The following is a 25,079-nucleotide window of genomic DNA, read 5'->3' as shown; positions in this document are numbered from 1 at the left end:
TAGACTGCTTAAGCATGGTCCAGAAAATTCCCACAAATGTCCAAATTTAAAAAGGCCCAGCTCTGTACTGATATCTCTTACACTATATGATTCAGCTCTAGAGGCAGCATCTAACTGCTGTCCAAGGAAATCAGCCAACCACCTTCTCACTCAGGTTCTGGCTTAAAGCTGTAGTCTCTAAAGGCCTACACCATGTGGATATCACTCAAAAGCTTTAGGGTAAGAACTGGGCAGAAGACTGGTACATATAAAAACGTATGGTAAGACAATGTTTCCTTTCTTCAAAAGAAACTGATTCTTATGTATACACACTCAGATTTCTCTAGAGGTACCAGAGTGGAAGCAAACAAATTACAAACCTAAGAAATTACAAAACTGAAGCTAGCGAAAACCCACTAATCCTGAATCTGTCCAACTCCCTCTGATGCTTCATCACCATATATTTAGGAATGGGCTAAGGTGATCATCCAGCTCAAGTGTTGTGTTCCTCAAAGTTTCATGGATTCAATCAAGTCTGGCAAATTCTTATGTTATTTCTGTAAATACTGTCTCTCTCCCATGTATTCAATGTTCTTCTTGATAATATTAGACAAATGTTTTATCTTCCCAACACTCTAACAGTCTTCTAACTTCTCCTAAATATCCATATCCCTTGTGACTAATTTCCCTAGATTTGTTTTCCATATTATTACTTTACTCTTTAGCAGTATGTCCAACCTGCTGTTTCCATTATCCACTGAATTTAAAAATTTAATGACTATGTTTTATCCCATTTCTAGTTCTTCTTTTCAAATCATGCAGACAGTTACTTCATTTAAAACCCTTAATACATTGTAAAACATAATACGTATACATCAATTCAGGACTATTCTGATAAATCCCAAGCCTACTTTAGGACAGTCTTGTGGTTATAAATTCTGAGGGAAGATTCAAACAAGAGACTAAGCCAAGGCCAGAAAAGTTTCCTTAAACTAGCAAGAGAATATTTTACTGTGGACTCATCCCATGAGGTGGCTTTACTGGGAGGAGATGGTTTCGCAGGCCTCACTACCACCTATACCACTTCTTCGGTCCTACTTCCTATTCCAAATTCCCTTGCCATCTGTGGTATATTGCTTATAAAAACTGCTGAAGTTATTCCATTCCCTATACCCATTACCCTTGCAACATGACTTTTGTAGGGGTTCCCATCAAGATGAGGAATCTATTTCTCCATGTCTTAAAACTGGTCTCTGGCCTATGGCGTGCTTTGAACAGAATGAAGCAGAAATGACAGTGCATGAGGTGACCCTAAGCCTAACAGGTGGCTTTGCATTCTTTCCTCTCTCTTTTGGAACCCTGCTATACTACTATGAGCATACTTAAGGTTAGCTTGAAGGATAATATACAATCTGGAGCAGAGATAAGCCGACCCAGCTAAAGACCCCACAGACTACCCAGCCCCTATCCAGACCATCAACTGATCAACTGAGTTCACCTAAGATGAGAACTGCCCAACGAAGCCCAGCGCAAATCACTAAGCCACAGAATTACTAGCTAAATAGGTAATTATGTCAGTAATTTGGGGGTGGTTTGTCAAGCAAAATAAGCTAATTAATACATTACCCAGATTGGCAAATTTTTTCAGAGTAGCTCCAGAGTCAGTTCAAACTAACAGGTATTATTTTCAGATTTCCTTGGTTTTGCCCAGTGGAATTCTCTTTAATTCCTTGCAAACTAATCTATGCTATTTACTTAAAAGGACCTTTTGATTCCAGAGTTTTCAAGTTATCTAGCCTGTCATATAACTGAAAAACTAAGGAGAATCTAACAACCAACTCATCTCAGAGCCAGATGAGCTAAAGTTAATAAAAATTTTTTAAATCAAGGATACACATTTAACAAAATAAACCATAAATGAACTCACAGAAAGGCTATGACAAACACAGACAGCTTCTTAAAAAGAAAAGACATCACTTTGCTGACAAAGGTCTGCACAGTCAAAGCTATGGTTTTTCCTGTAGTCATGTATGCATGTGAAACTTGGACCATAAAGAAGGCTGAACGTGGAAGAATTGATGCTTTTGAACTGTGGTGCTGGAGAAGACTCTTTGGAGTCCCTTGGACAGCAAGGAGATCAAACCCATCAACCCTAAAGGAAATCAACCCTGAATATTCATTGGAAGGACTGATGCTAAAGCTGAAACTCCAATACTTCAGCCACGTGATACAAAGAACTGACTCATTTGAAAAGACCCTGATACTAGGAAAGACTGAAGGCTGAAGGCAGGAGGAGAAGGGGACGAAAGAGGATGAGATGATTGGATGGCATTACCGACTAGATGGACAAGAGTTTGAGCAAGCTCTGGGAGTTGGTGATGGACAGGGAAGCCTGGCATGCTGCAGTCCATGGGGTCACAAAGAGTCAGACATGACTGAGCGACTGAACTGAACTGAACTGAACTGAAGCAAAGAGACAACTCACTGGAAAAGACCCTGATGCTGGGAAAGATTGATGGCAGAGGGAGAAGGGGGCAACAGAGGATGAGAAGGCTGGATGGCCTCATCTACTCAATGGACATGAGTTTGAGCAAACTCTGGGAGAGAGTGAAGGACAGGGAAGCCTGCCTGGCATGCCGCAGTCCATGGGGTTGCAAAGAGTTGGACACAACTGAGTGACAGAACAACAAGCATATAAAACAAACTGCTGTGGCTGAAGAAGGGCTTAACGTTGTCCAGTCTGCCTCCTTCAGGAAGTAGTACTGTGATATTTTAAAGGAACATATCAATAATTTGAAAATTACTGCTCAATACTAGTTCATTAAATTCCTCCACATACTGATCTATTAAAGGTGTGGTTCTTAATCCTGGCCACATTTTGGAATCGCCTAGGAGTGAGCCTAGGCAACAATACATATTACTAAAAACTCTCCAAAGGATTACAGCACAGAGTTAGAGCCACTGAACAAACATAACTATCTCAAGTCCTATATTTGATGTAATAGTTTAAAAACAGTATGATACTATACTACTGGAATTTGAACCCTTTCCTTTTAGATTATCTCCCTTGATGAGTTCATATTTCTGGTATCCCTTGGTTACTTCCTTCAAGAAGTTCCTGACAATTATTTGTTAAGGAAATAATACATAGTTCTTGTAATACCAACTACCTGCAAATCAAACTGGTGAAGATATCAACTGACATTCCCTCTGTAGATAAGTTCTTACATCTCTATCAATATATAAGTGAAATTCCTCCCCCAATCCAATAGTTAAATAAATAAAATTATCAGAAAGAACTAAGTTTACAGAGCTAAGAATAACTGTTCAAATCATGCTCATCTTAATTATGAAGAATTACAAAACTGGATTAACAGTAAATAATCTGTGATATCTCACAGGAGACTGATTAAATATTTCATCAGAAAAAAATTACCTAAAAATATTTATAATCTTTTAATGAATTATGCATGAAGCTGAACTAGAAAAGTTGAACTCTCTACACGTTACTGAATATATATTCATGTATAACTTCAACAGTCTAATAAACATTATGATAGTAAGCATTTCTGCCCACTTACATGTTGAGCTTTTATTCATCTTTTACAAGAGATCCTGATGAAGGCCTTGACAAATTATTCCCATAAATCATTTTTCAAATACACGGTCAAACAAACAAAACTGAGCAAAGAAACGGGGTACACTGAACTTATCCCAGCAGAAAGAACAATAGAAACGGACTGCTAAAGATGTCAGACGTTGGAATTTTCAAACACAAGAACCTAGAATAATTCTGTTTAATAGTTGCTTAATGTCCAAAGAAATAAAGGCCAAGGCTGAAAACTGACCAATAGCTAGAAATATTAAATTTAAAAAAAAAAACCTTAAGATTTTTAAAAAGAGTATGAAACATTAGGACTGAAAAATCACAATAATCACAATTGAGACCTTAAAGGTTTAACAAAAAATAGATAACAGTATGAGAATTAGTGAACTGAAGCATAAATCATAAAAATAATCAAGAAGGCAGCAAATAGAGGCAAAAATGTGGAAAGTTAAGAGAGAAACTACAAGGTGGAGTGAGACGATTTAATACACATCCAATCAGGGGCTTCCCTGGTGGCTCAGTGGTAAAGAATCTGCCTGCCAATACAGGAGACATGGGTTCAGTCCCCAATCTGGGAAGATCCCACATGTGGTACAGTAACTAAACCCATGCACCCAACTATTAAGCCTATGCTCTAGAGCCCAGAAGCCACAACTACTGAGCCCACAAGCTGCAAATACTGAAACCCTCAAGCCCTAGAGCCCATGCTCTGCAATGAGAGAAGCCACCACAATGAGAAGCCCACACACCGCAACTAGGGGGTAGGCCCCATTTGCCACAACTAGAGAAAAGCCCATGCAGCAACGAAGACTCAGTACAGCCATAAATAAATAAATAAATTTCTTTTTACAAATAGACATCCAGATTCCTATGAGGAAAGGAAAAGCTGTATCTAAAGAGATAAAGAGATTAGAATTTCCCATAACTGATCAAAGATATTACTCCATAGATTCAAGAACCCCAGTAAGAAAATGAGGAAATTCATTCCTTAACAAATGAAAGCAAAACTGAAGAGACAAAGAGAAAAGAGACAAATTGTCTTCAAAGGAGCAACATACCAACAGCTGAATTCTCAAATCTGAAGACAAAAGACAGTGGAATGTTATCTTAAAAGTGCTGAAAGCAAACGCCAAGCTAGAATTCTATAACCAGCAAAATCATTCATGAATGAAGGCGCAATACAGACATTTTTAAATATGCAAAGAATCTGCCACCTGCAAATCTACATAAAGGAAATACCAGAGGGTGGTTGATAAATGGAAAATGATACTAATTATTATAAAAACTGAATAGAAAAGAAAGTAGTAAATGCATGTACAGCCATTTCTAAATGTGCACTGACTATATGAAGCAATATTTTTCTGAGGTTTAATAATATATTTGGAATGAAAATTAGGAAACGTAAATGGAGGTCTTACAACTCCTGGGAAAGTATTAATATAAAGATTAATGTTATTTCTAGAGTAACAATTTAAAAAGTTTCCAAATTCGCAAAATGGGTATAGGGAATTCAGTTAAGTTCAGTCGCTCAATAGTGTCAGACTCTTGGCAACCCCAGGGACTGCAGCACGCCAGACTTGCCATCAATCACCAACTCCAGGAGCTTGCTCAAACTCATGTCCATCAAGTCGGTGATGCCATCCAACCATCTCATCCTCTGTCGTCCCCTTCTCCTCCCACCTTCAATCTTTCCCAGCATCAGGGTATTTTCCACTGAGACAGTTTTTCACATCAGATGGCCAAGTACTAGAGCTTCAGCTTTAGCATTAGTCCAATGAATATTCATCTGTCCAATGAATATTCAGGACTGATATCCTTTACGATTGACTGGTTTGATCTTCTCACTGTCCAAGAGACTCTCAAGAGTCTTCTCCAACACCACAGTTCAAAAGCATCAATTCTTCACTGCTTTTTTTATGGTCCAACTCTCTCATCCATACATGACTACTGGAAAAACCATAGCTTTGATTAGACAACTGTTTGTCGGTAAAGTAATGTCTCTGCTTTTTAATATGCTGTCTAGCTTTGTTATAGCTTTTCTTCCAAGGAGCAAATGTCTTTTAATTTCATGGCTGCAGTCACCATCCACGGTAATTTTGGAGCCCAAAACAATAAAGTCTGTCACTGTTTCCATTGTTTCCCTATCTATTTGCCATGAAGTGATGGGACCAGATGCCATGATCTTAGTTTTCTGAATGTTGAGTTTTAAGCCAGCTTTTTCACTCCTCTTTCAACTTTCATCAAGAGGCTCTCTAGTTCTCCTTCACTTTCTGTCATAAAGGTGGTATCATCTGCGTATCTGAGGTTATTGATATTTCTCCCGGCAATCTTGATTCCAGCTGGTGCTTCCTCCAGGTGGCATTTCACATGATGTACTCTGCATATAAGTTAAATAAGCAGTGTGACAATATATAGCCTTGTCATACTCCTTTCCCAATTTTGAACCAGTCTATTATTCCATGTCCAGTTCTAACTGTTGCTTCCTGACCTGCATACAGGTTTCTCAGGAGGCAGGTCAGGTGGTCTGGTATTCCTGTCTTTTGAAGAATTTTCCACAGTTTGTTGTGATCCACACAGTCAAAGGCTTTGGCATAGTCAATAAAGCAGAAGTAGATGTTTTTCTGGAATGTTCTTGCTGTTTCTATGATCCAGTAGATGTTGGCAATTTGATCTCTGGTTCCTCTACCTTTCCTAAATTCAGCCTGAACATCTGGAAGTTCTTGGTTCATGTACTGTTGAAACCTAACTTGGAGAATTTTAAGCATTACTTTGCTAGTGTGTGAGATGAGTGCAACTGTGCAGTAGTTTAAACATTCTTTGGCATTGTCTTTCTTTGGGACTGGAATGACTTTTTCCAGTCCTGTGGCCACTGCTGAGTTTTCCAGATTTGGTGGCATACTAAGTGCAGCACTCAGCATCTTTTAGGATTTGAAACTGCTCAGCTGGAATTTCATCACCCCCACTAGCTTTGTTCATAGTGATGCTTCCTAAGGCCTGCTTGACTTTGCACTCCAGGATATCTGGCTTGAGGTGAGTGATAACACCATTGTGGTTATCTGGGTCATTAACATCTTTTATGTATAGTTCTTCTGTGTACTCTTGCCACCTCTTCTTAATATTCTGCTTCGGTTAGGTCCATACCATTTCTGTCCTTAATTGTACGCATCTCTGCATGAAATGCTCCCTTGGTATCTCTAATTTTCTTGACAAGATCTCTAGTTTTTCCCATGCTGTTTTCCTGTTTCTTTGCATTCACTTAGGAAGGCTTTCTTATCTCTCCTTGCTACTCTTTGGAACTCTGCATTCAGATGGATATATCTTTCCTTTACTCCTCCTGCCTTTTGCAATTTCCAAATGAAGGCTTGGGTGATAAACTGCAATTAATTTTAATTTCAGCACTCTGCACAGTTTTAGCTACCTACCCCTTCACCCTCAACCCTGTGACAGGCAGTTATCCAATGATCCAGGTGTATCTTGCACACAGCTTGTGGGAGCCAGAGCAGGCTATACGGATTCTGTCCTTATATATGAGATCAGTCCTTTGATCATTGATTGCGGCTTTTGATTACAGAGGAACAGACACAAAAGGAGGATAAGTCTCTTCTGTAACCCTTCTGACCACTGTCACAAGCCTATTCTCCTCCAGCTGAAGAGACTTCCAGGACTGAAAGGGCTGGTGTGTGTGTTGTTGTTTTTTAATTTTATCTTCTATTTTCTTCCCTTTATTTCTTTTGCCCCTTTTAAAAGTCAGCTGTTTAAGATCTAGGACATTCAAATGTAACTGAATATAGAGGGGAATTTAGAAAGTCATTCTGCATGCCCAGGAAAAGGTACAGTCTCAGAAAAGAGCTGAGAAGACCTTAGGCTTACAGTTCAGTCTGATCCTTGGCACAGAGACAATCTGTAACAATCAAAACAAAACAAAAATCAGCAAACCCTAGAGAAGAAGCAGAATCTTTTTTCCAGAGTTACCACATTTTAGGTTCATAGGTCCAGTTTTCAAAAAGAAAAAAAAAATCTCAGAGAATATTAAAAATTACAAAAGCATGGCCCAATCAAAGAAAAAAATGAACCAACATGGGAATGCAAAATGATACAGCTACTTTGGAAGGCAGTTTGATAGTTTCTTACAAAGCTAAACTATTACAATATGATCCAGCAAAAGAGCTCTTCATTATTTATCCAAAGTAGTTAAAAACCTGTGTCTAAAAAAACTTAAACACAGATGCTCATAACAGCTTTATTTGTAACTGCCAAACCTTAGAAGCAACCAAAATTTCCTTCAGTAGGTAAGTGGATAAACAAACTTATATCTAGACAGTGGAATATTATTTAGTATTAAAAAAAAATCAGCAACCAAGTTATGAAAAAACACAGAGGAACCATAAATGCATATTACTAAGTAAAAGAAGACAATCTGAGAAAGCTACAAGGTATGTGATTCCAACTATGAAATTCTGGAAAAGGCAAAACTATAAGAGTAAAAGTCAGTGACTGCTAAGAGTTAGGGTGTTGGGGGGATGAATAAGAGGAGCACAAAGTATTTTTAGGGAAGTGAAAATACTCTATATAATACTACAAGGGTGGATGCACATCAATATACATTTGTCCAAATAGACAGAATAAACCCTAATGTACAATACGTATACTTGCAATAATCTGTCAATGTAGTGATGAAAAGAAATTTTCACATATTGAGGTATGGGAAGTCATTCTGGCTCACACCTAAGATAACACAAATTTAACACTAATTAAAACAGCTGGTTTGTGGCCCATCAAACATACATCCTACACCTGCTCTAATTATTAAAGAAAAGGACACAATGACCAGAAATAAACAATGTTCATGGTAAGAATAAAGATTAAATCCCTGCTCCCTTCCTGGGATGCCAATCCTGGCACTCCTTCGATGATAAAAGACTCTCTTCCCAGGTTCAAGGCCACAGGGACTTGCTGTGTATATGCTCATATCTCTTTTAGAAACTTTGAAGCAATCTATTCATGACTTGTTTGATGGGTCTTTGTTCCAACACGATATAAAACTGTGCTGAAAAGTATGCTTTTCTGGAGCAGTTCCTCAGTTATCTGAGAAGCTGTCTTCCAGGCTAACTGTCCTCAGTTTGGCTTAAATAAAGCTCCTTTCTTTTTTCCTATTATAGACTGTTTAATTATGAATTAATTTTCTTGTGAACCTAAAAATGCTGTAAAAAAGTCTACTTTAGAAAAATGAAACAACCAGATGATGAACCTTAATAGACTAAAACAATTTCCTAAAGATACTCAAATAACTAAAGAAAAACACGAAAATAGTCAAGAAAACAGTATATGAAGAAAATGAAAATACCAATAAAAAAACAGAAAGCCTGAAAACAAATCAAAAGTAAATTATGGAGATGAAAAATACAATAACCAAAAATGAAAGTTCAATAGAGGAATCAAAGGCAGATTTGAGCAGAAAGAAAAATGAATAAGGGAACTTGTAAAGATAAAACAACTGAATTACTAAGTCTCAAGGGGAAAAAAAATGGAGAAAAGGAAATAGAACCTAAGGAACATCTATGGAACATCATGGAGTGCACCAAAAAGGCAGTGTAGGAGTTCCAGAAGATAAAGAGAGATAGAGATCATCTGAAGAAGTAATAACCAAAAAGTTCCCAAATCTGATGAAAAACACAAATATCCAAGAAACTCCAAGTAGGATAAACTGAAAGAGACCCATACTGAGACACATTATAATCAAATCGTTGAAAGACAAAGAGAAAAACTTGAAGTAATCAAGAGAGAAGTGACTTGTTTACATACAAGGAATCCTCAATAGGATTATCAGCAGATTTCTCAGCAGAGACTTTGCAGATCCGAAAGCAGTAGGCTTATATGTTCAAATTACAGAAAGAAAAACCTATCAACCATGAATTTGATACTCCCTCAGTCAGTAAAGAATCTGCCTGCAATGGAGGAGACCCAGGTTCGATTCCTGGGTTGGGAAGGTTCCCTGGAGAAAGAAATGGCAAACCACTATAGTATTCTTGCCTGGAAATCCCATGGACAGAGGAGCCTGGCAGGCTACAGTCCATGGAGTTGCAAGAGTCGGACACAACTTAGCAACTAAACCACCACCAAAATTCTCCTTCAAAAATGAGAGAGAAATTAAGACATTTATAGATAAAAGCTGAAGGAGTTATCACCAAACTTGTCCTTTAAGAAATACTAAAAGAAATCCTACAGTTGAAATGAAAGGACACTAGTTACTCAAAGTTGTATTAAAAAAATAAAGATCTCAGTAAAGGTAAATATGGGGCTTCCCTGAGAGCTCAGCTGGTAAAGAATCCACCTGCCACGCAGGAGATCCTGGTTGATTCCTGGGTTGGGAAGATCCCCTGGAGAAGGGATAGGCTACCCACTCCAGTATTCTTGGGCTTCCCTTGTGGCTCAGCTGGTGAAGAATCCACCTGCAATGCAGGAGACCTGGGTTCAATCCCTGGGTTGGGAAGATCCCCTGGAGAAGGGAAAGGCTACCCACTCCAGTATTCTGGCACAGAGAATTCCATGGATTATATAGTCCATATGGTCACAGTCAGTCAGACACAACTGAGGAACTTCCACAAGTAAATATACGGGTGATTGTAAAAACTAGTACTATTCTAACTTTGGGCTTTTTCCTCCAAAATTTTGTTTTCTACAGAGTTTTAGAGACTAATGCATAAAATTATTAATTTTTTTTGACACACAATGTATATAAAAGTTATCTTGTGACACCAATAACTGAAACCAAGCAGGGACAGAGCCGTACAGGAACAGAGTTTTTGTATGTTATCGAAACTGACTTTGTATAAATTTGAGTTAGTGTGTAACTTTAGGATGCTGCTACTGTTAGTGCTGCTAAGTCACTTCAGTCGTGTCCAACTCTGTGCGACCCCATAGACGGCAGCCCACCAGGCTCCCCCGTCCCTGGGATTCTCCAGGCAAGAACACTGGAATGGGTTGCCATTTCCTTCTCCAATGCATGAAAGTGAAAAGTGAAAGTGAAGTCACTCAGTCGTATCCGACTCGTAGCGACCCCATGGACTGCAGCCTACCAGGCTCCTGCATCCATGGGATTTTCCAGGCAGGAGTACTGGAGTGGGGTGCCAGAGCCTTCTCAACTTTAAGATATTAAATGTAATTCCTATGGTAACCACAAAAAAATAGCTAAAGAATATACAGAAAAGGAAATAAGGAAAGTAAAACATTTCACTGCAAAAAATAAACACAAAAGACAGTAATGTAGGAAAATCAGCAAAAAGACATACAATGAAAACTAAAAAATATTGCTGAAAGAAATTAAATAAATGGAAAGATCCCACATTCATGGATTAAAAGACTTAATATTATTAAGATGTCAATACTTTTGAAAGTGACCTACAGACTCAATGCAATCCCTATCAAATCATGGAAATACAAATTAAAATCATGATTAAGGCCACTATATATCCATAAGATTAGCAAAAATTTTAAAATATAACAATACCAAATTGATAGTGATGGGAAGGTAAACTGGTGTAACCATTCTGGTAAAAAGGATAACATTAACCTATAAAATTCAAGTATACTCTATGACCCTGGGAAGCCCTAGTGGTTCAGCAGTAAAGAATCTGGCTGCTAATGCAGGAGACACAGGTTGAATCCCTGGGTCAGAAACATCCCCTGGAGAAGGAAATGGCAACTCACTCCAGTATTCCTGCCTGGGAAATTCCACGGACTGAGGAGCCCGGCAAGCTACAGTCCATGGGGTCACAAACAGTCAGACATGACTTAGTGACTAAACAACAACAAACGACCCAGAAATTCCATTCTAACTATACACTTTAGAAATATTAAAGTTTATGTATATCAAATAATAAATGTTCAAAGCAAAATTATTTGCAACTGCCAAAAATGGAAATACCCAAGAGTCCATCAGTAATAGAATGAGTAAATAATTATAGATGCATACAGTTGAGTAAAACACAGCAGTAAGACCTAATGATGGAGAACCATGGCTATACACAGATGGATAATCATACACATGATGTTAAAAAAAGAAAGAAAAGGAAGTCACCAAAGGCTACCTGCAGCGTAATTCTGTGTATCTGAATTAACTGTTGGAAAAGTAAATTATATTCTATAGAGATATATACCAGCTGGAAAAAAAATTAAGCTAAGTGGTCAAAACCAAGTTAGTCAAGCAAAGGGTATTTTGCCTCTGGGGACCAAAGGTGAAGCTCAATTACAAAGCCCAGACTCCTATTTACTCCCAAGAACTGGGGATGGGGAAATCAGTATTCCAGTTCAACTTTCACCACTGATTAATCTTATGTCTTAAGTAATTAACTGGTCAATTTGTTCATTTTTTTTTTTTTAATTTGTTCATTCTTTAAAGAAAAAGGTGGACAAGCAAAAGAAAAAAGACTATAACTTCAAGTGTAACGTTACATGGAACGGCACTGTTCAAAAAGGAATGACCCACAAATGTTACCACAGCACAAGTGGAGGAATCTACAATGTTACCCTGCATGCTACTGCCATACTATAAACAAACAAGTCAAGGGCAAAATCCTTCTTGCCAAGAGAATTAATGTATACATCGAGCAAAAAGCAGCCCTTAAGAGCCAAGACAGTTTCCCGAACATGTGAACAAAAATGATCAGGGGAAAAAAAGGAAGCCAAACAGAAAGGTACTCAAGTTCATCTGAAATGCTACCAAAGAAGCACACTTTGTGAGAACCAATGGAAAGGAGCCTGAGCTGCTGGAAGTCATTCCCTAGGAATTTGTGGTATAATAATAGTAATAATTAAAAGACCCCTGGATTGTTAAAAAAAAAAAAAAAAAACCTAATAATTGGGTGATAGATGAAAATACTCTTTTCTATAACCGCTTACCTTCCACAAGCAATCTGAGTGACAATGCTTCCCATAAGTTCAAAAACTTTCCTTGGGTTTATTTCATGACTGGTAGAGTTATGACCCAACTGACCATACCCTCCGGCTCCAAAAGTAAACACTCCGCCTTCCTAAAAAGAAGACAAAATCCTTTGTGATTAGAAAGCCTGATAAAAGAAAATGATCTTCAGGAAAATAAGTTTCATTAAACCAATACTATTTTTTGCACTGCCTTTTACTATCTTTATATTCTTGTCAAATCACGGAAAATGTCATAAAATCTAAAAATGGTATCATTTTCAGTTTCCAAAGTAGCTCTGCAAAGAAAAAAAAAGTATGTATAAACACAGCACACAAATATACCTACTCTTAGCATAGTGTTACTAAACTATAGACAATCTTTAAAATATTTATCATAAAATACATAACTGGATTAAAGGTAATATTTTTTAAAAAGTAATTCATGATGACAGTTTAACAAAAGCACGGTTAGTATTTTTTCAGTTCAATTGCTTTTCTTCATAGTTGCAGCTACGTAAACAAATTTAAGCTATTAAATGAAAGTGGAATGAGAGTACTTATACAGACTGCTATGTCAGGAAATTGATTTTTCTGTTTAAAAACTTTTTATCATGGGGAATTTCAACAAAGACACAAAAGTAAAGACAAATATATATATATTATTTATCTACGTACAAATATATATATTTATCTACATACAAATTACCATATAACGGTCACTTTCAACTGGTAAAACTTAGACAACCCTGGTTCATTGATGCCCTTGCCACTCGCTTTGGGAGGGTATTTCAAAGCAGAAAACTGTACCAAAGGTACTTTAAACTAGTAAACTGTGGTCCATAAGTCATTTCACCTATAAATGTGTATGTATTCTCAATGGAACATACCTCTAACAGATAAAAATATATAACACAATACCACTATACACAAAAAAATATTAATTTCCTTTTTTGGACAGAAATAGCATGGGGTCACAAAGAGTCAGACATGACTGAGTGACTGAAGTTTTGTTTCTCAGGTTTTTTCATCTTACTGACATTACTGATTTGACATAAGATTGTGAATATTTAAAATATACAACATGACATATATATACTCTGTGGAATTATTACTACAGTCAAATTAATTAACACATCTATTACCTCACATACTTTTTGGAGGGAAGGAAAAAGCTCAGATCTACTATCAGCAAATTTTAAGTACAGAATACTGTATTGTTAATAGTCACTATGTTGTACATTAGATCCTCAGAATGTAAAAACCTTGCAACAGGAAGTTTGTACCCTTTGACCACATATCCCCAGTTTCCTCATGCCCTACACCCTGGGAACTATCATTCTACTCAATGTTTCTGTGAATTTGACTTTCTATTCCTAATTGCCTCCCCTTTCACTTTTTTTTAACAATTCCATGTATAAGTGATACCATTTAGTACTTGTCCTTGCCTGGCTTATTTCACTTAGCATAATGCCTCCAGGTTCACTTATGCAGTTACAAATGAAAGCATTTCCCCTTCTTATGACTGAATAATATTCCAGTATATGTATGTATGCCCACGCACACATGTACACATCACATTTCCTTTATCCACTCATTTGTCAGTGGACACTTTGGTTGTTTAAGTATTTTGGTTATTGTGAACAATGCTTCAGTAAAAACGAGCACAGTTATCTCGCTGGGATCCTGTTTTCATGTCCTTCAGAAATACATCCAAAAGTGGGATCGCTGGATCTTACAGTGGTTCTATTTTTAATATTTTGAGGAATCTTCATACTGTTTTCTGTAATGTCTGCACCAAGTTGCATTTCCAACAGCAGAGTATAGGGTTCCCCTTTCTCCATAAACCTGTTTTTGTTTTTTAATTATAGTGATCATAACAGATATGAGTTTGTGGTCTTGATTTGCATTTCCTGAAGATTTTGATGTTGATACTGAGCACCTTTTTCATGATCTTTTGGTCATTTGTGTATCTCCTTCAGAAAATGTCTATTCAAGCCCTTTGCCCATTTTTAAATTAGACTATTTTTCAGTCATGAATTATTTGAGTTCCTTATGTATTTTAGATATTAACCCCTAACCAGATATGTGATTTACAAATATCTTCTCTCATTCCACAGGATGACTTTTCATTTTGTTGACTGTTTCCTTTGCTGTGCAGAAGCTTTTAGTTTATTTTTGCTTTTGTTATCTGTGTGCTTTTGGCGTCACATCCAAGAAATAACTACCAAGACTCATGCCAAGAAACTTTCTCCCCAGGTTTTCTCCTAGGAGTTTTACAGTTTCAGGCCTTACATTTAAGTCTTTATTCCATTTTGAGCTACATTTTGTAAGTGGTATGAATTAGGGATCCAGCATTTGCATATGGATGTTCAGATTTCCCAGTATCATTTATTAATGATGATGTATGCTTTCAGCATCTTGTTAATGATTTGCTGCATTTATTTCTGACTATCTAGGACTGCAAGATCCAACCAGTCCATCCTACAGGAGATCAGTCCTCGGTGTTCATTGGAAGGACTGATGCTAAAGCTGAAACTCTAATACTTTGGCCACCTCATGCGAAGAGTTGACTCATTGGAAAAGACCCTGATACTGGGAGGGATTGGGGGCAGGAGGAGAAGGGGATGGCAGAGGATGAGACGGCTGGATGGCATCACTGACTCGATGGACATGAGTTTGAGTGAACTCTGGGAGTTGGTGATGGACAGGGAGGCCTGGCGTGCTGCGATTCATGGGGTCGCAAAGAGTCGGACAAGACTGAGCAACTGAACTGAATTGATTCTGTTTCATTGGTATTAATATATGTGCTTGCTTTTACACCACTATCATGCAGTTTTGGTTACCATAGCTTTGTAATATAGCTTCAAATCAGGAACCACGATGCCTCTACTTCACTGCTCTTTCTCAAGATTGCTTTGGCTATTCTGGGTCTTTCATGGTTCTGTATGAATTTTAAGATTGTTCCATTTCTGTGAAAACTGCCGCTCGAATTTGAAATGGATTACATTGAATCTGTAGATCACTTTGAGTAGTACAGACATTTTAACAATATTTGTTCTTCAAATCCAAGAACACGAGAAATCTTTCCATTTATTTCTGTCTTCTTCAATTTCTTTCATTGATGTCATATAGTTATCAGTGTACAGGTCTTTCCTGTTTGGTCTACCTTTATTCCTAAGCATTACATTGTTTTTAATGCTACTGTAACTGGGGCTGCTGCTTCTCTCTTTTTAGTTCGTTAGTGTATAAAAACACAACCCACTTTAAATGTTAATTTGTATCTTGCAATGTCACTAAATTCATTTATTGGTTCTAACAAGATGTTTCAAGGAGTCTTTAGGGTTTTCTCTTTATAGTATCAAGTCATCTGCAGAGACAATTTTACTTTTTCCTTGCTAACTTGAATGTCTTTAATGTTTCTCATGACTAATTGCTATGGCTAGGACTTCAAGTACTTTTTTTTTTGGCCATGCAGTATGCGGGATCTTAGTTCCCCAACCAGAGATGGAACCCATATCCTCCCACAGAGGAAGCATGGAGTTCCAACCACTACACTCCCATGGAACTCCCCTTCCAATTCTATCTTAAAGAGCAGTAGTGAAAGTGGGCATCCTGTTTTGTCCCTGATCCCAAAGGAAAAACTTTTAAATTTTCACTTTTCAAACTTTTCACCATTAATTATTATATCAGTGGTAGATTTGGCCTTTATAATGTTGAGGCATGTTCCCTCCATACTCCCTTTGTATAGTCTTTATCATTAAAGGATGCTGAACTCTGTCAAATGCTTTTCCTACATCTACTGAGATGATCATATAATTTTTATCCTTCATTCTATTAATGTGGTGTATAACACTGACTTCCGAATGATAAACCATCCTTGCATCTCAGGGATAAATCCCACTTGATCACTGGATATATAATCATCTGAATGTGCTACTGAATTTAGTTTGCTAGTATTGAGTAGTTCTGCATCTACATTCATCAAGGATGTTGGCTTGTAACTTTCTTTCCTTGCAGTGACTTTGTGTGGCTTTGATATCAGGATGATGCTGGACTTTTAAAGTAAGTTTGAAAGTGTTCCCTTCTCTTCTATTTTTCATAGGAGTTTGAGATGGACTGGTATTAATTATTTTTCAAATAATAGAATTCACTAGTAAAGACATCTGATCCTGGGCTTTTCATTCTTGGGAGACTTTTGATTATAATCTCCTTACTCTTTAGAGGCATATTCTGATTTTGTTTCCTTTGGTAAACAGTTTTGATTCAGTTTTGGTAGTTTGTATGTTCCCAATATGTACTCATTTCATCTAGGTTACCTGATAAATTTGTTAATATATAATTATTGATAGTAGTATCTTATGAATCTTTGTATCTTGGCATGTCAATAATCATATGTCTGACTGTTAACATTAAAAATAAGTGGGACAGTACGTTTCAGCCTTATCTAGTCCCATTAAGCTTAATGCTGATCTTTGTCTACATTCAACACTTCATTAAGGAGTATAAAATGAGTATTAAAAAATATTTCTTCTAAATTAGTTGAAATTTTTCTATAGAAAACTTAACTCATCAGCTATTAAGCCGTCATGAAATACAATAAAAATGCTTTTCTCATTTACTAATTTTTAGAAAAATGAGTTGTTCCAGCAACTTCCAAGGATAAGCAATGAAGTTTGTTTTGTATTGATTTGGGTAAAAAGAGGATCATTATGAAGTCATAGATTTCTTATAATTGGTATATTTCCACTTATTAAAGATATTTCCTTTTTTTGACCACTGAATACACTTCTTCAAGTTGTCCTTCTGCCATGATCTTAGTAGTCTCTGCTTTTTTGTAACACAAAATACCCAAGGCTATTTTCATACTTCTTTGGTTCCAGATATGAGATCAAACTCTTTTCTAAGAAGCCTTGGTTCTTTTTAGTACAGAATCTACAACAATCAAAGAATATTCATTGCTTCTAGATTGCACACATTTACTTATATCTCAGATCTTTCAGTGGTCATAGCAAACCAACAAATTTATTTTAGAAGGAGAAAAGTAAGAATTCACACTGATACTTTTGAGTCAAAGCAAAGATTACTTTTAATTTGATTGCTACCATTTTATATGTCTTTTCTCTTAAGCTGAAAATCATGGTTTCTAATGACAATAAAATAAATACTTATTTGCTTTATCCTATTCTATATGCAGTATAGTGAAAATAACTACTAATTTTCCTAATAACAATAAGACAACAGAATGCAGTTTAAGAGGCTCTTTGTGAATTCGATTTATCTTTAGGCTATTTCCCACTAGTGATGCACAACAAAATACTATACTTTAAAATGACCTAAAAGAAATCTTCTGCAGTTGTACCACTAGTAATTTTGTAGAACTGTTTTAATATACAAATGTAAGTTAGCTTTTTAATTATGTATAAGAGTTTCTAGGTTTCAAAGTCAAAACATAAGGCAAGGCTCATATGGTCTACCTATTCTTTTCAAATATAAATAACATGTATCTTCTTTTTCCTTAATGGTAATATATCCTGAAAATCATTCTACAACAAAATAGAGATTTTCCTCATTCTGTTTTACAGGCCATGACACTACACGCAGTGGAATTACCACAGTTTATTCAATTAGGCTGTTACCGTTAGGTATTTGGATTTCTTCTATTCTTTTGTTATTAAAATATTACCACAGCAAACGGCCTTGTGTATACATAATTTTGTATCTTTGGAATAGATTCTTAAAATTGCTAAGGGACAGATAAGTCAAAAGGTACATGTACATGTAATCTGCATAGTGAATTTATAAAAGAACTTGAAAAAAATTGACATCTTTATGGTAGTGTCTTCATATCCATTAACATGCATGTCTATTTATTCTGTTTTTAAATTTTGTAAGGTTTTTTTAATTTTTCCTATTTGTTTTGCACAAGGAAACTGCTTTGCAAAGTAATCCTAATCTACACTGCTTTATAAAATAATCCTAATCTATCTTCAAGAAGTTCTAAACTGCTTTGTAAAGTAATCCTAATCTATCTTCAAGAAGTTCTAAACTGCTTTGTAAAGTAATCCTAATCTATCTTCAAGAAGTTCTTGCAGAAAAGCAAAAGGCATTGATACACAATTATATTTTAACTTTCAACAAGGAAAACTAAAAAAATCTTACTTTTGAAATAGTTAAAACTATCTAATTTTGCTGAAAATAATATATACCAAAAATTCCAGTGATAAGTTTTGAGAGAAAAATACAGAAGATTAATACAGTTCACATTAAAAAAAAACTCAACAGATATAAAGACTTAGAAATCTTGGGAAAATAAGAAGAGAGCTTATCTGAAAGGATGAATTTGAAAAGCATTAACATATGAATATTTCTACCACAAAGTTAATCCTCAAGAATAATATTATACAAAATATTTACTATTATGTTCAACACAGCTTATTTCTTCTAAGTATCAATGACAGAAGAGAATCACTAAAATTTGTAACTTGCCAACAGTGATTATATCTGTAATCTGAACTTTTTTTTAAATCAATAAAATATGGTAATAAGATTAGCAGAGATAATAAAACTTCCTTATTCCAAAGCAAGTACAATAAAATTTTTCTAAAAATTAACTTTTGTAATTGGTCATTATAATATTTTTTTTTAAAGTATCTTTAGTACACTGTATTTGATAAGGACTGAGAATAATTTTCTTATTTTGAAATATCCAGTGGGGGGGGCCGGGTAGTAAATGTGTAGAATTTTTACAAATCTGATGAGAAGTAACTTTTTCTTGACAATTTTATCTACTATGCAGGATAAAGAAAGATAAAAATGCAAAAATATTAATCTCTAATTCGGTCAATGATAATTTGCTAGTTCCTTTATGTTAACATAATAAATAACACTACTGGTAAAGGTTAGCCTATTTTCATTTTACTTCTAATTGCTAGAGAATTATACAGTACTGATACTGAACTGGTACATATTCAAGGAAGTGAGAGGTCAGAGTTAAAACCATTAGCAAGACGGTGATGAAAGCTCATTATAACTTCTTGCATAATACTGATTCTTGGCCTAGGGATAATAGAGGAATTCAGTCTCCTCTGTTACTTGTTATACTTATAAGCCACATAGAAGCTAAATTAAAATTGGGCAGAGTTATGCAATATAAGTAAGATTGATACACAAAGCACAGTAAGCCTGACACACTAAAAAGAAATTATTTCATTCACAATATTATTCAAGCAGTATTTAATATTAAGTTGTAAAACTCAACAATATATATCATCACCACACAAACAGCAGATCACAATTCACATTTCGTAACATAAAACAGTTGAAATATAAGGTAAACTGTTTTTGAGAACAGATGATAACCTAAGTCCCTTTTTCAAGATAAATTATTTTTTAGACATCAGTAACTCTCAAGGTTTCAATACACAAAGTATTAAAATATTCACTAATTACAAAAATAACTACATAAATATTAATAAAAAAGTTTTACAAGAGTACAATACCTTGGTTAGTGCAGCAGTATGATCTTCTCCACAACAAATATAAACTATTTTCTGAGTTCTTAGTGACTTTAGTAAATTAGGAACATACCTATCTGAAAATTTCAATAAGAGAACAGTTAACGAATGTATTAACAAACAGTATTTTTAAAATTAAAACTCTTCTACAATGTGTTTCTCTACAGCTTTCCCAATGGTGGAAGACAGTGATAATTAAACCATTTTAACAATTCAATAATTCTGTAGTAAAAGGCTAAGTTGGGTTGCCAAGCCTTTCTATTCCTACTACAGTGATAAAAGAAAGGTCTAAAAAGGGGAATTTAAATTCTAATCTGCCTCAATGCCAATCTACACTCAGGAATCAAGGAATTTCAAAGCTTTTTGACTGCTTCTAATACACATACATCATTCTTTATATCTACCTCATGATAATTAAGCTCATAGCATCCTACTTTGAAACCTAAAACTATACTTTCTGATGTTTTATAGCAGGAAAGATATAATAAATACCATAAATTGACATAGTTTTCTTATGCAGAACAAAATACTTTTAAATTCTAAGAGTATTATTTGTTATCATTTCCAGTTGTTATAGATCAACAACTCACTTTTGTCTAACTCATTATAATTATGTTGAACTTTATTAAATCAGTCTTTGTATTTCAAATATTGGCATTAAACCTAATGCAGCTATGAAAAATCAGTTCCCAAGATCCTAATTTTAAGTAGTTATAATTTTTTAAAATTCAAAAAGTTTATTTGTAAGACATTAGCATCACCATTAACAGATTAATTAAATGACTCAGATATAAATATTTCTTTGAAATACTCAAATAGATGAATACTTTGTTTTACTTTTCAGGATAATTTTACAACTTTTTTCAACTGATGGTAGCTGATAATGTGGTTACCCATCTGAAGAAATGTTTTTCTAAATTTTCTTTTAGTCATCATTCAACAATGAAGATTTTTGTCCAGATATACTTTCTCCATTTTATTTTAGAATAAAATACTATTTTTGGCCTTCCCACAATCTCCTAAAAATATTATAAGGTGGAATTTTTAAACTAATCTCTCCATCCCCACTTCAATCCCAAGGAAGATTTGTGTATACTTCTCTCTGACACTAAGAATCACTAATTCATCTCAAAAAAATCATCTCTCTTTAAAAGTATATCTATAAAAATTGCAAACCTACCATTTTCATCATTAAGACCTAGTTGACCAAATTTGTTGCGTCCCCATCCAAAGATAGCTCCAGAAAGGGTGAGTACAAAACTATGGGCTCCTCCAGCCGCAATTTGCATGAAAGGGATTCCAAGTAAAGACTTAATCAGCTGTGGTGAAGCTTGCTTTTTACAGTCAATGCCTAAACCCAATTGGCCATATTTATTCTGTCCCCAACAGAAGACTTCACTTGCTGTAAAACAAAAATCATAAATTACTATTTTTCTCACACACAAAAAAATTCCATTTGAAAATCATCAGTTATTTTGAGACATTCTTCCTTACACTGGATGAAAATACATATTCCTCCTTACAATTATTTCTTATACGATACTATCTAGAACAATCCATATTAGTAGAGTTTTACTTTGACTCACTTTACTAATGAATAGGGTAAGTCACATAACTGAGGGTAATCTCATTTCCTGATGTTCCTTTAGAGATTTAGTTCAACTTACTTTACTAATGAATGGGGTAAGTCACATAACTGAGGGTGATCTCATTTCCTGATGTTCCTAAGAAAGTACCACCTTTTTAATATTCCTCAGGTCTCATTTTTATTATATGATTTCTTCCAAGAGGGACTCATTTAAGCTCAAGGCTTCAGTTATCAATTACATGCTAAACACCTTCAAAATTTATCACTACCCTACATCTCTCCTCTGAGCAATAAATCCATGTATCCAATAGATTATCTGACAGCTATACTTCGATATTTGAAAGGTACTTCCAGTTCAGCATGCCCTAAACTCAATTCACAATCCCCTTCCTACCTCCCATACCTGGATCTCTTCCTAATGTTCCTCATTTTCAGTAAATAACCATCTTAACTGATTCAGCAGCACAAGTCATAAACATAAGGAGTCATCCTTCATATTCCCCTCTTCTTTTACCTTACATACAGGTTTTTATTAATTAGTCACCTATCAATCAAGTCATATACTGTTTTCTTTCTAAAGAAAAATATGGCTAATAGATCCACACCTACCCATTTCAACAGGTTCTTATAATAGTTCTTAGTTCAGTTCAGTTCAGTTGCTCAGTTGTCTCCGACTCTTTGCAACCCCATCAATCGCAGCACACCAGGCCTCCCTGTCCATCACCAACTCCCGGAGTCTGCCCAAACCCACATCCATTGAGTCAATGATGCCATCCAGCCATCTCATCATCTGTCGTCCCCTTCTCCTCCTGCCCTCAATCTTTCCCAGCATCAGGGTCTTTTCAAATGAGTCAGCTCTTCGCATCAGATGGCCAAAGTACTGGAGTTTCAGCTTCAACATCAGTCCTTCCAATGAACACCCAGGACTGATCTCCTTTAGGATGGACTGGTTGGATCTCCTCACAGTCCAAGGGACTCTCAAGAGTCTTCTCCAACTCCACAGTTCAAAAGTATCAATTCTTCAGCACTCAGCTTTCTTTATACTCCAACTCTCAAATCCATACATGACCACAGGAAAAACCATAGCCTTGACTAGATGGACCTTTGTTGGCAAAGTAATGTCTCTGCTTTTGAATATGCTGTCTAGATTAGTTATAACTTTCCTTGCAAGGAGTAAGCATCTTTTAATTTCATGGCTGTAATCACCATCTGCAATGATTTTGGAGCCCAAAAAATAAAGTCTGACACTGTTTCCACTGTTTCCCCATCTATTTCCCATGAAGTGATGGGACCGGATGCCATGATCTTCGTTTTCTGAATGCTGAGCTTTAAGCCAACTTTTTCACTCTCCTCTTTCACTTTCATCAAGAGGTTTTTTAGTTCCTCTTCACTTTCTGCCATAAGGGTGGTGTCATCTGCATATCTGAGGCTATTGATATTTCTCCCGGCAATCTTGATTCCAGCTGGTGCTTCCTCCAGCCCAGCGTTTCTCATGATGTACTCTGCATATAAGTTAAATAAGCAGGGTGACAATATACAGCCTTGACATACTCCTTTTCCTATTTGGAACTAGTCTGTTGTTCCATGTCCAGTTTTAACTATTGCTTCCTGACCTGCATACAAGTTTCTCAAGAGGCAGGTCAGGTGGTCTGGTATTCCCATCTCTTTCAGAATTTTCCACAGTTTATTGTGATCCACATAGTCAAAGGTTTTGGCATAGTCAATAAAGCAGAAATAGATGTTTTTCTGGAACTCTCTTGCTTTTTCCATGATCCAGCGGATGTTGGCAATTTGATCTCTGGTTCCTCTGCCTTTTCTAAAACCAGCTTGAACATCAGGAAGTTCACGGTTCACATATTGCTGAAGCCTGGCTTGGAGAATTTTGAGCATTACTTTACTAGCATGTGAGATGACTGAAATTGTGCGGTAGTTTGAGCATTCTTTGGCATCGCCTTTCTTAGGGATTGGAATGAAAACTGGTCTTTTCCAGTCCTGTGGCCACTGCTGAGTTTTCTAAATTTGCTGGCATACTGAGTGAAGCACTTGCACAGTGTCATCTTTCAGGATTTGAAATAGCTCAACTGGAATTCCATCACCTCCACTAGCTTTGTTCATAGTGATGCTTCCTAAGGCCCACTTGACTTCACATTCCAGGATGTCTGGCTCTAGGTGAGTGATCACACCATCGTGATTATCTGGGTTGTGAACATCTTTTTTGTACAATTCTTCTGTGTATTCTTGTCACTTCTTCTTAATATCTTCTGCTTCTGTTGCTGCTGCTGCTGCTGCTAAGTTGCTTCAGTCGTGTCTGACTCTGTGCGACCCCATAGACGGCATCTCACCAGGCTCTCCCGTCCCTGGGATTCTCCAGGCAATAACACTGGAGTGGGTTGCCATTTCCTTCTCCAATGCATGAAAGTGAAAAGTGAAAGTGAAGTCGCTCAGTCGTGTCCGATCCTTAGCAACCCAATGGATTGCAGCCTACCAGGCTCCTCGGTCCATGGGATTTTCTAGGCAAGAGTACTGGAGTGGGTGCCATTGCCTTCTCCATTTGCTTCTGTTAGGTCCTTATCATTTCTGTACTTTATTGTGCCCATCTTTCCATGAAATGTTCCCTTCGTATCTCTAATTTTCTTTAAGAGATCTCTAGTTCTCTCTACTTAACCACATTTGCTCACCCATTGCTACATTTTTTTTTTACAACTCTAAACATCTTTTACTTATTTTTATAAAATAAATGGCACTAATAATTGACATACTAATAAGTGATTTTTAAAAATTCATACCATAATAGTACATACTTACTAAGTTTCTCTCCAAACTAGATCACCAGTTCCTCTTCCAAAAGACAAGCACTCTTACCAACTGCTGATATGCACTTGCAGAAATACTCTATGGACATTAACTAGCAGACATTTGTATATACAGAGATATAAAAATGTAGATCTGATATATGGTAGACACCATAACAGTGGTCTGGATAAGTTTCAAATTAATTATTCCATAAATTTATATGTTCATGTGTTTATTTCATAATGAAACTCAAATGAGCTGATTTTTTTTTTAAAAACATAGATCTGAAATGTTGCTCACCTGAGAAAAATTTGTCAGTGCCTTCTCACAACTCTTGGGATAAATATTTTTAACAAGGCTTATAAGGTTCTACAAAATCTACCTATGTTTCTGAGCTCATTTCACACCAATCTCTTCCCTCACTTACTATACTTTGGCCATACTCACCTTCCTTCATATTTTCCAAAGCCAGTTTCTTACACACTTTTTGTCTCACACACTCTGCCTAAACCTTCCCCTCACTCTTGTCTAATTTACTTCTATTCTCTCTTCCTTAATCTCCAAGATTAAGTTCAATCCCCTTATTACGGGATCTGAGTATCCCAAACCTTTTTCTTTACAGTCTTCTTTTGTACTATATGACTATACTGTTATCTGTATGACTGAACCATAAGGGCTA

The 25,079-nt window shown here is 36.1% G+C and overlaps 1 protein-coding gene across 14 annotated transcripts in view; it reads right to left on the bottom strand.

Moving 5' to 3' along the window:
• The window catches only part of HERC4 (HECT and RLD domain containing E3 ubiquitin protein ligase 4), a 127,422-nt gene that overhangs the window by 62,316 nt on the left and 40,027 nt on the right, over window positions 1-25,079 (bottom strand). For all 14 annotated transcript variants that reach the window (XR_015157114.1, XR_015157115.1, XR_015157116.1 and 11 more), the window contains 3 exons: window positions 21,200-21,421; window positions 20,005-20,096; window positions 12,485-12,615 (listed from right to left, as the gene is read on the bottom strand). Coding sequence is in view for 8 of the 14 variants with exons in the window: in XM_086382772.1 (XP_086238898.1) it covers window positions 12,485-12,615; window positions 20,005-20,096; window positions 21,200-21,421 (445 nt within the window). In the remaining 6 variants the exon portion in view is untranslated. The remainder of the gene's footprint in view (window positions 1-12,484; window positions 12,616-20,004; window positions 20,097-21,199; window positions 21,422-25,079) is intronic.

The sequence above is a fragment of the Bos grunniens genome, chromosome 28 (assembly GCF_055505025.1).
Source record: "Bos grunniens cultivar Pamir isolate PY7600 chromosome 28, Bosgru_T2T1.0, whole genome shotgun sequence".
Classification (NCBI taxonomy): domain Eukaryota; kingdom Metazoa; phylum Chordata; class Mammalia; order Artiodactyla; family Bovidae; genus Bos; species Bos grunniens.
The sequence above is the reverse complement of the archived record's forward strand: the minus strand, read 5'-3'. Positions and strand labels throughout refer to the sequence as shown.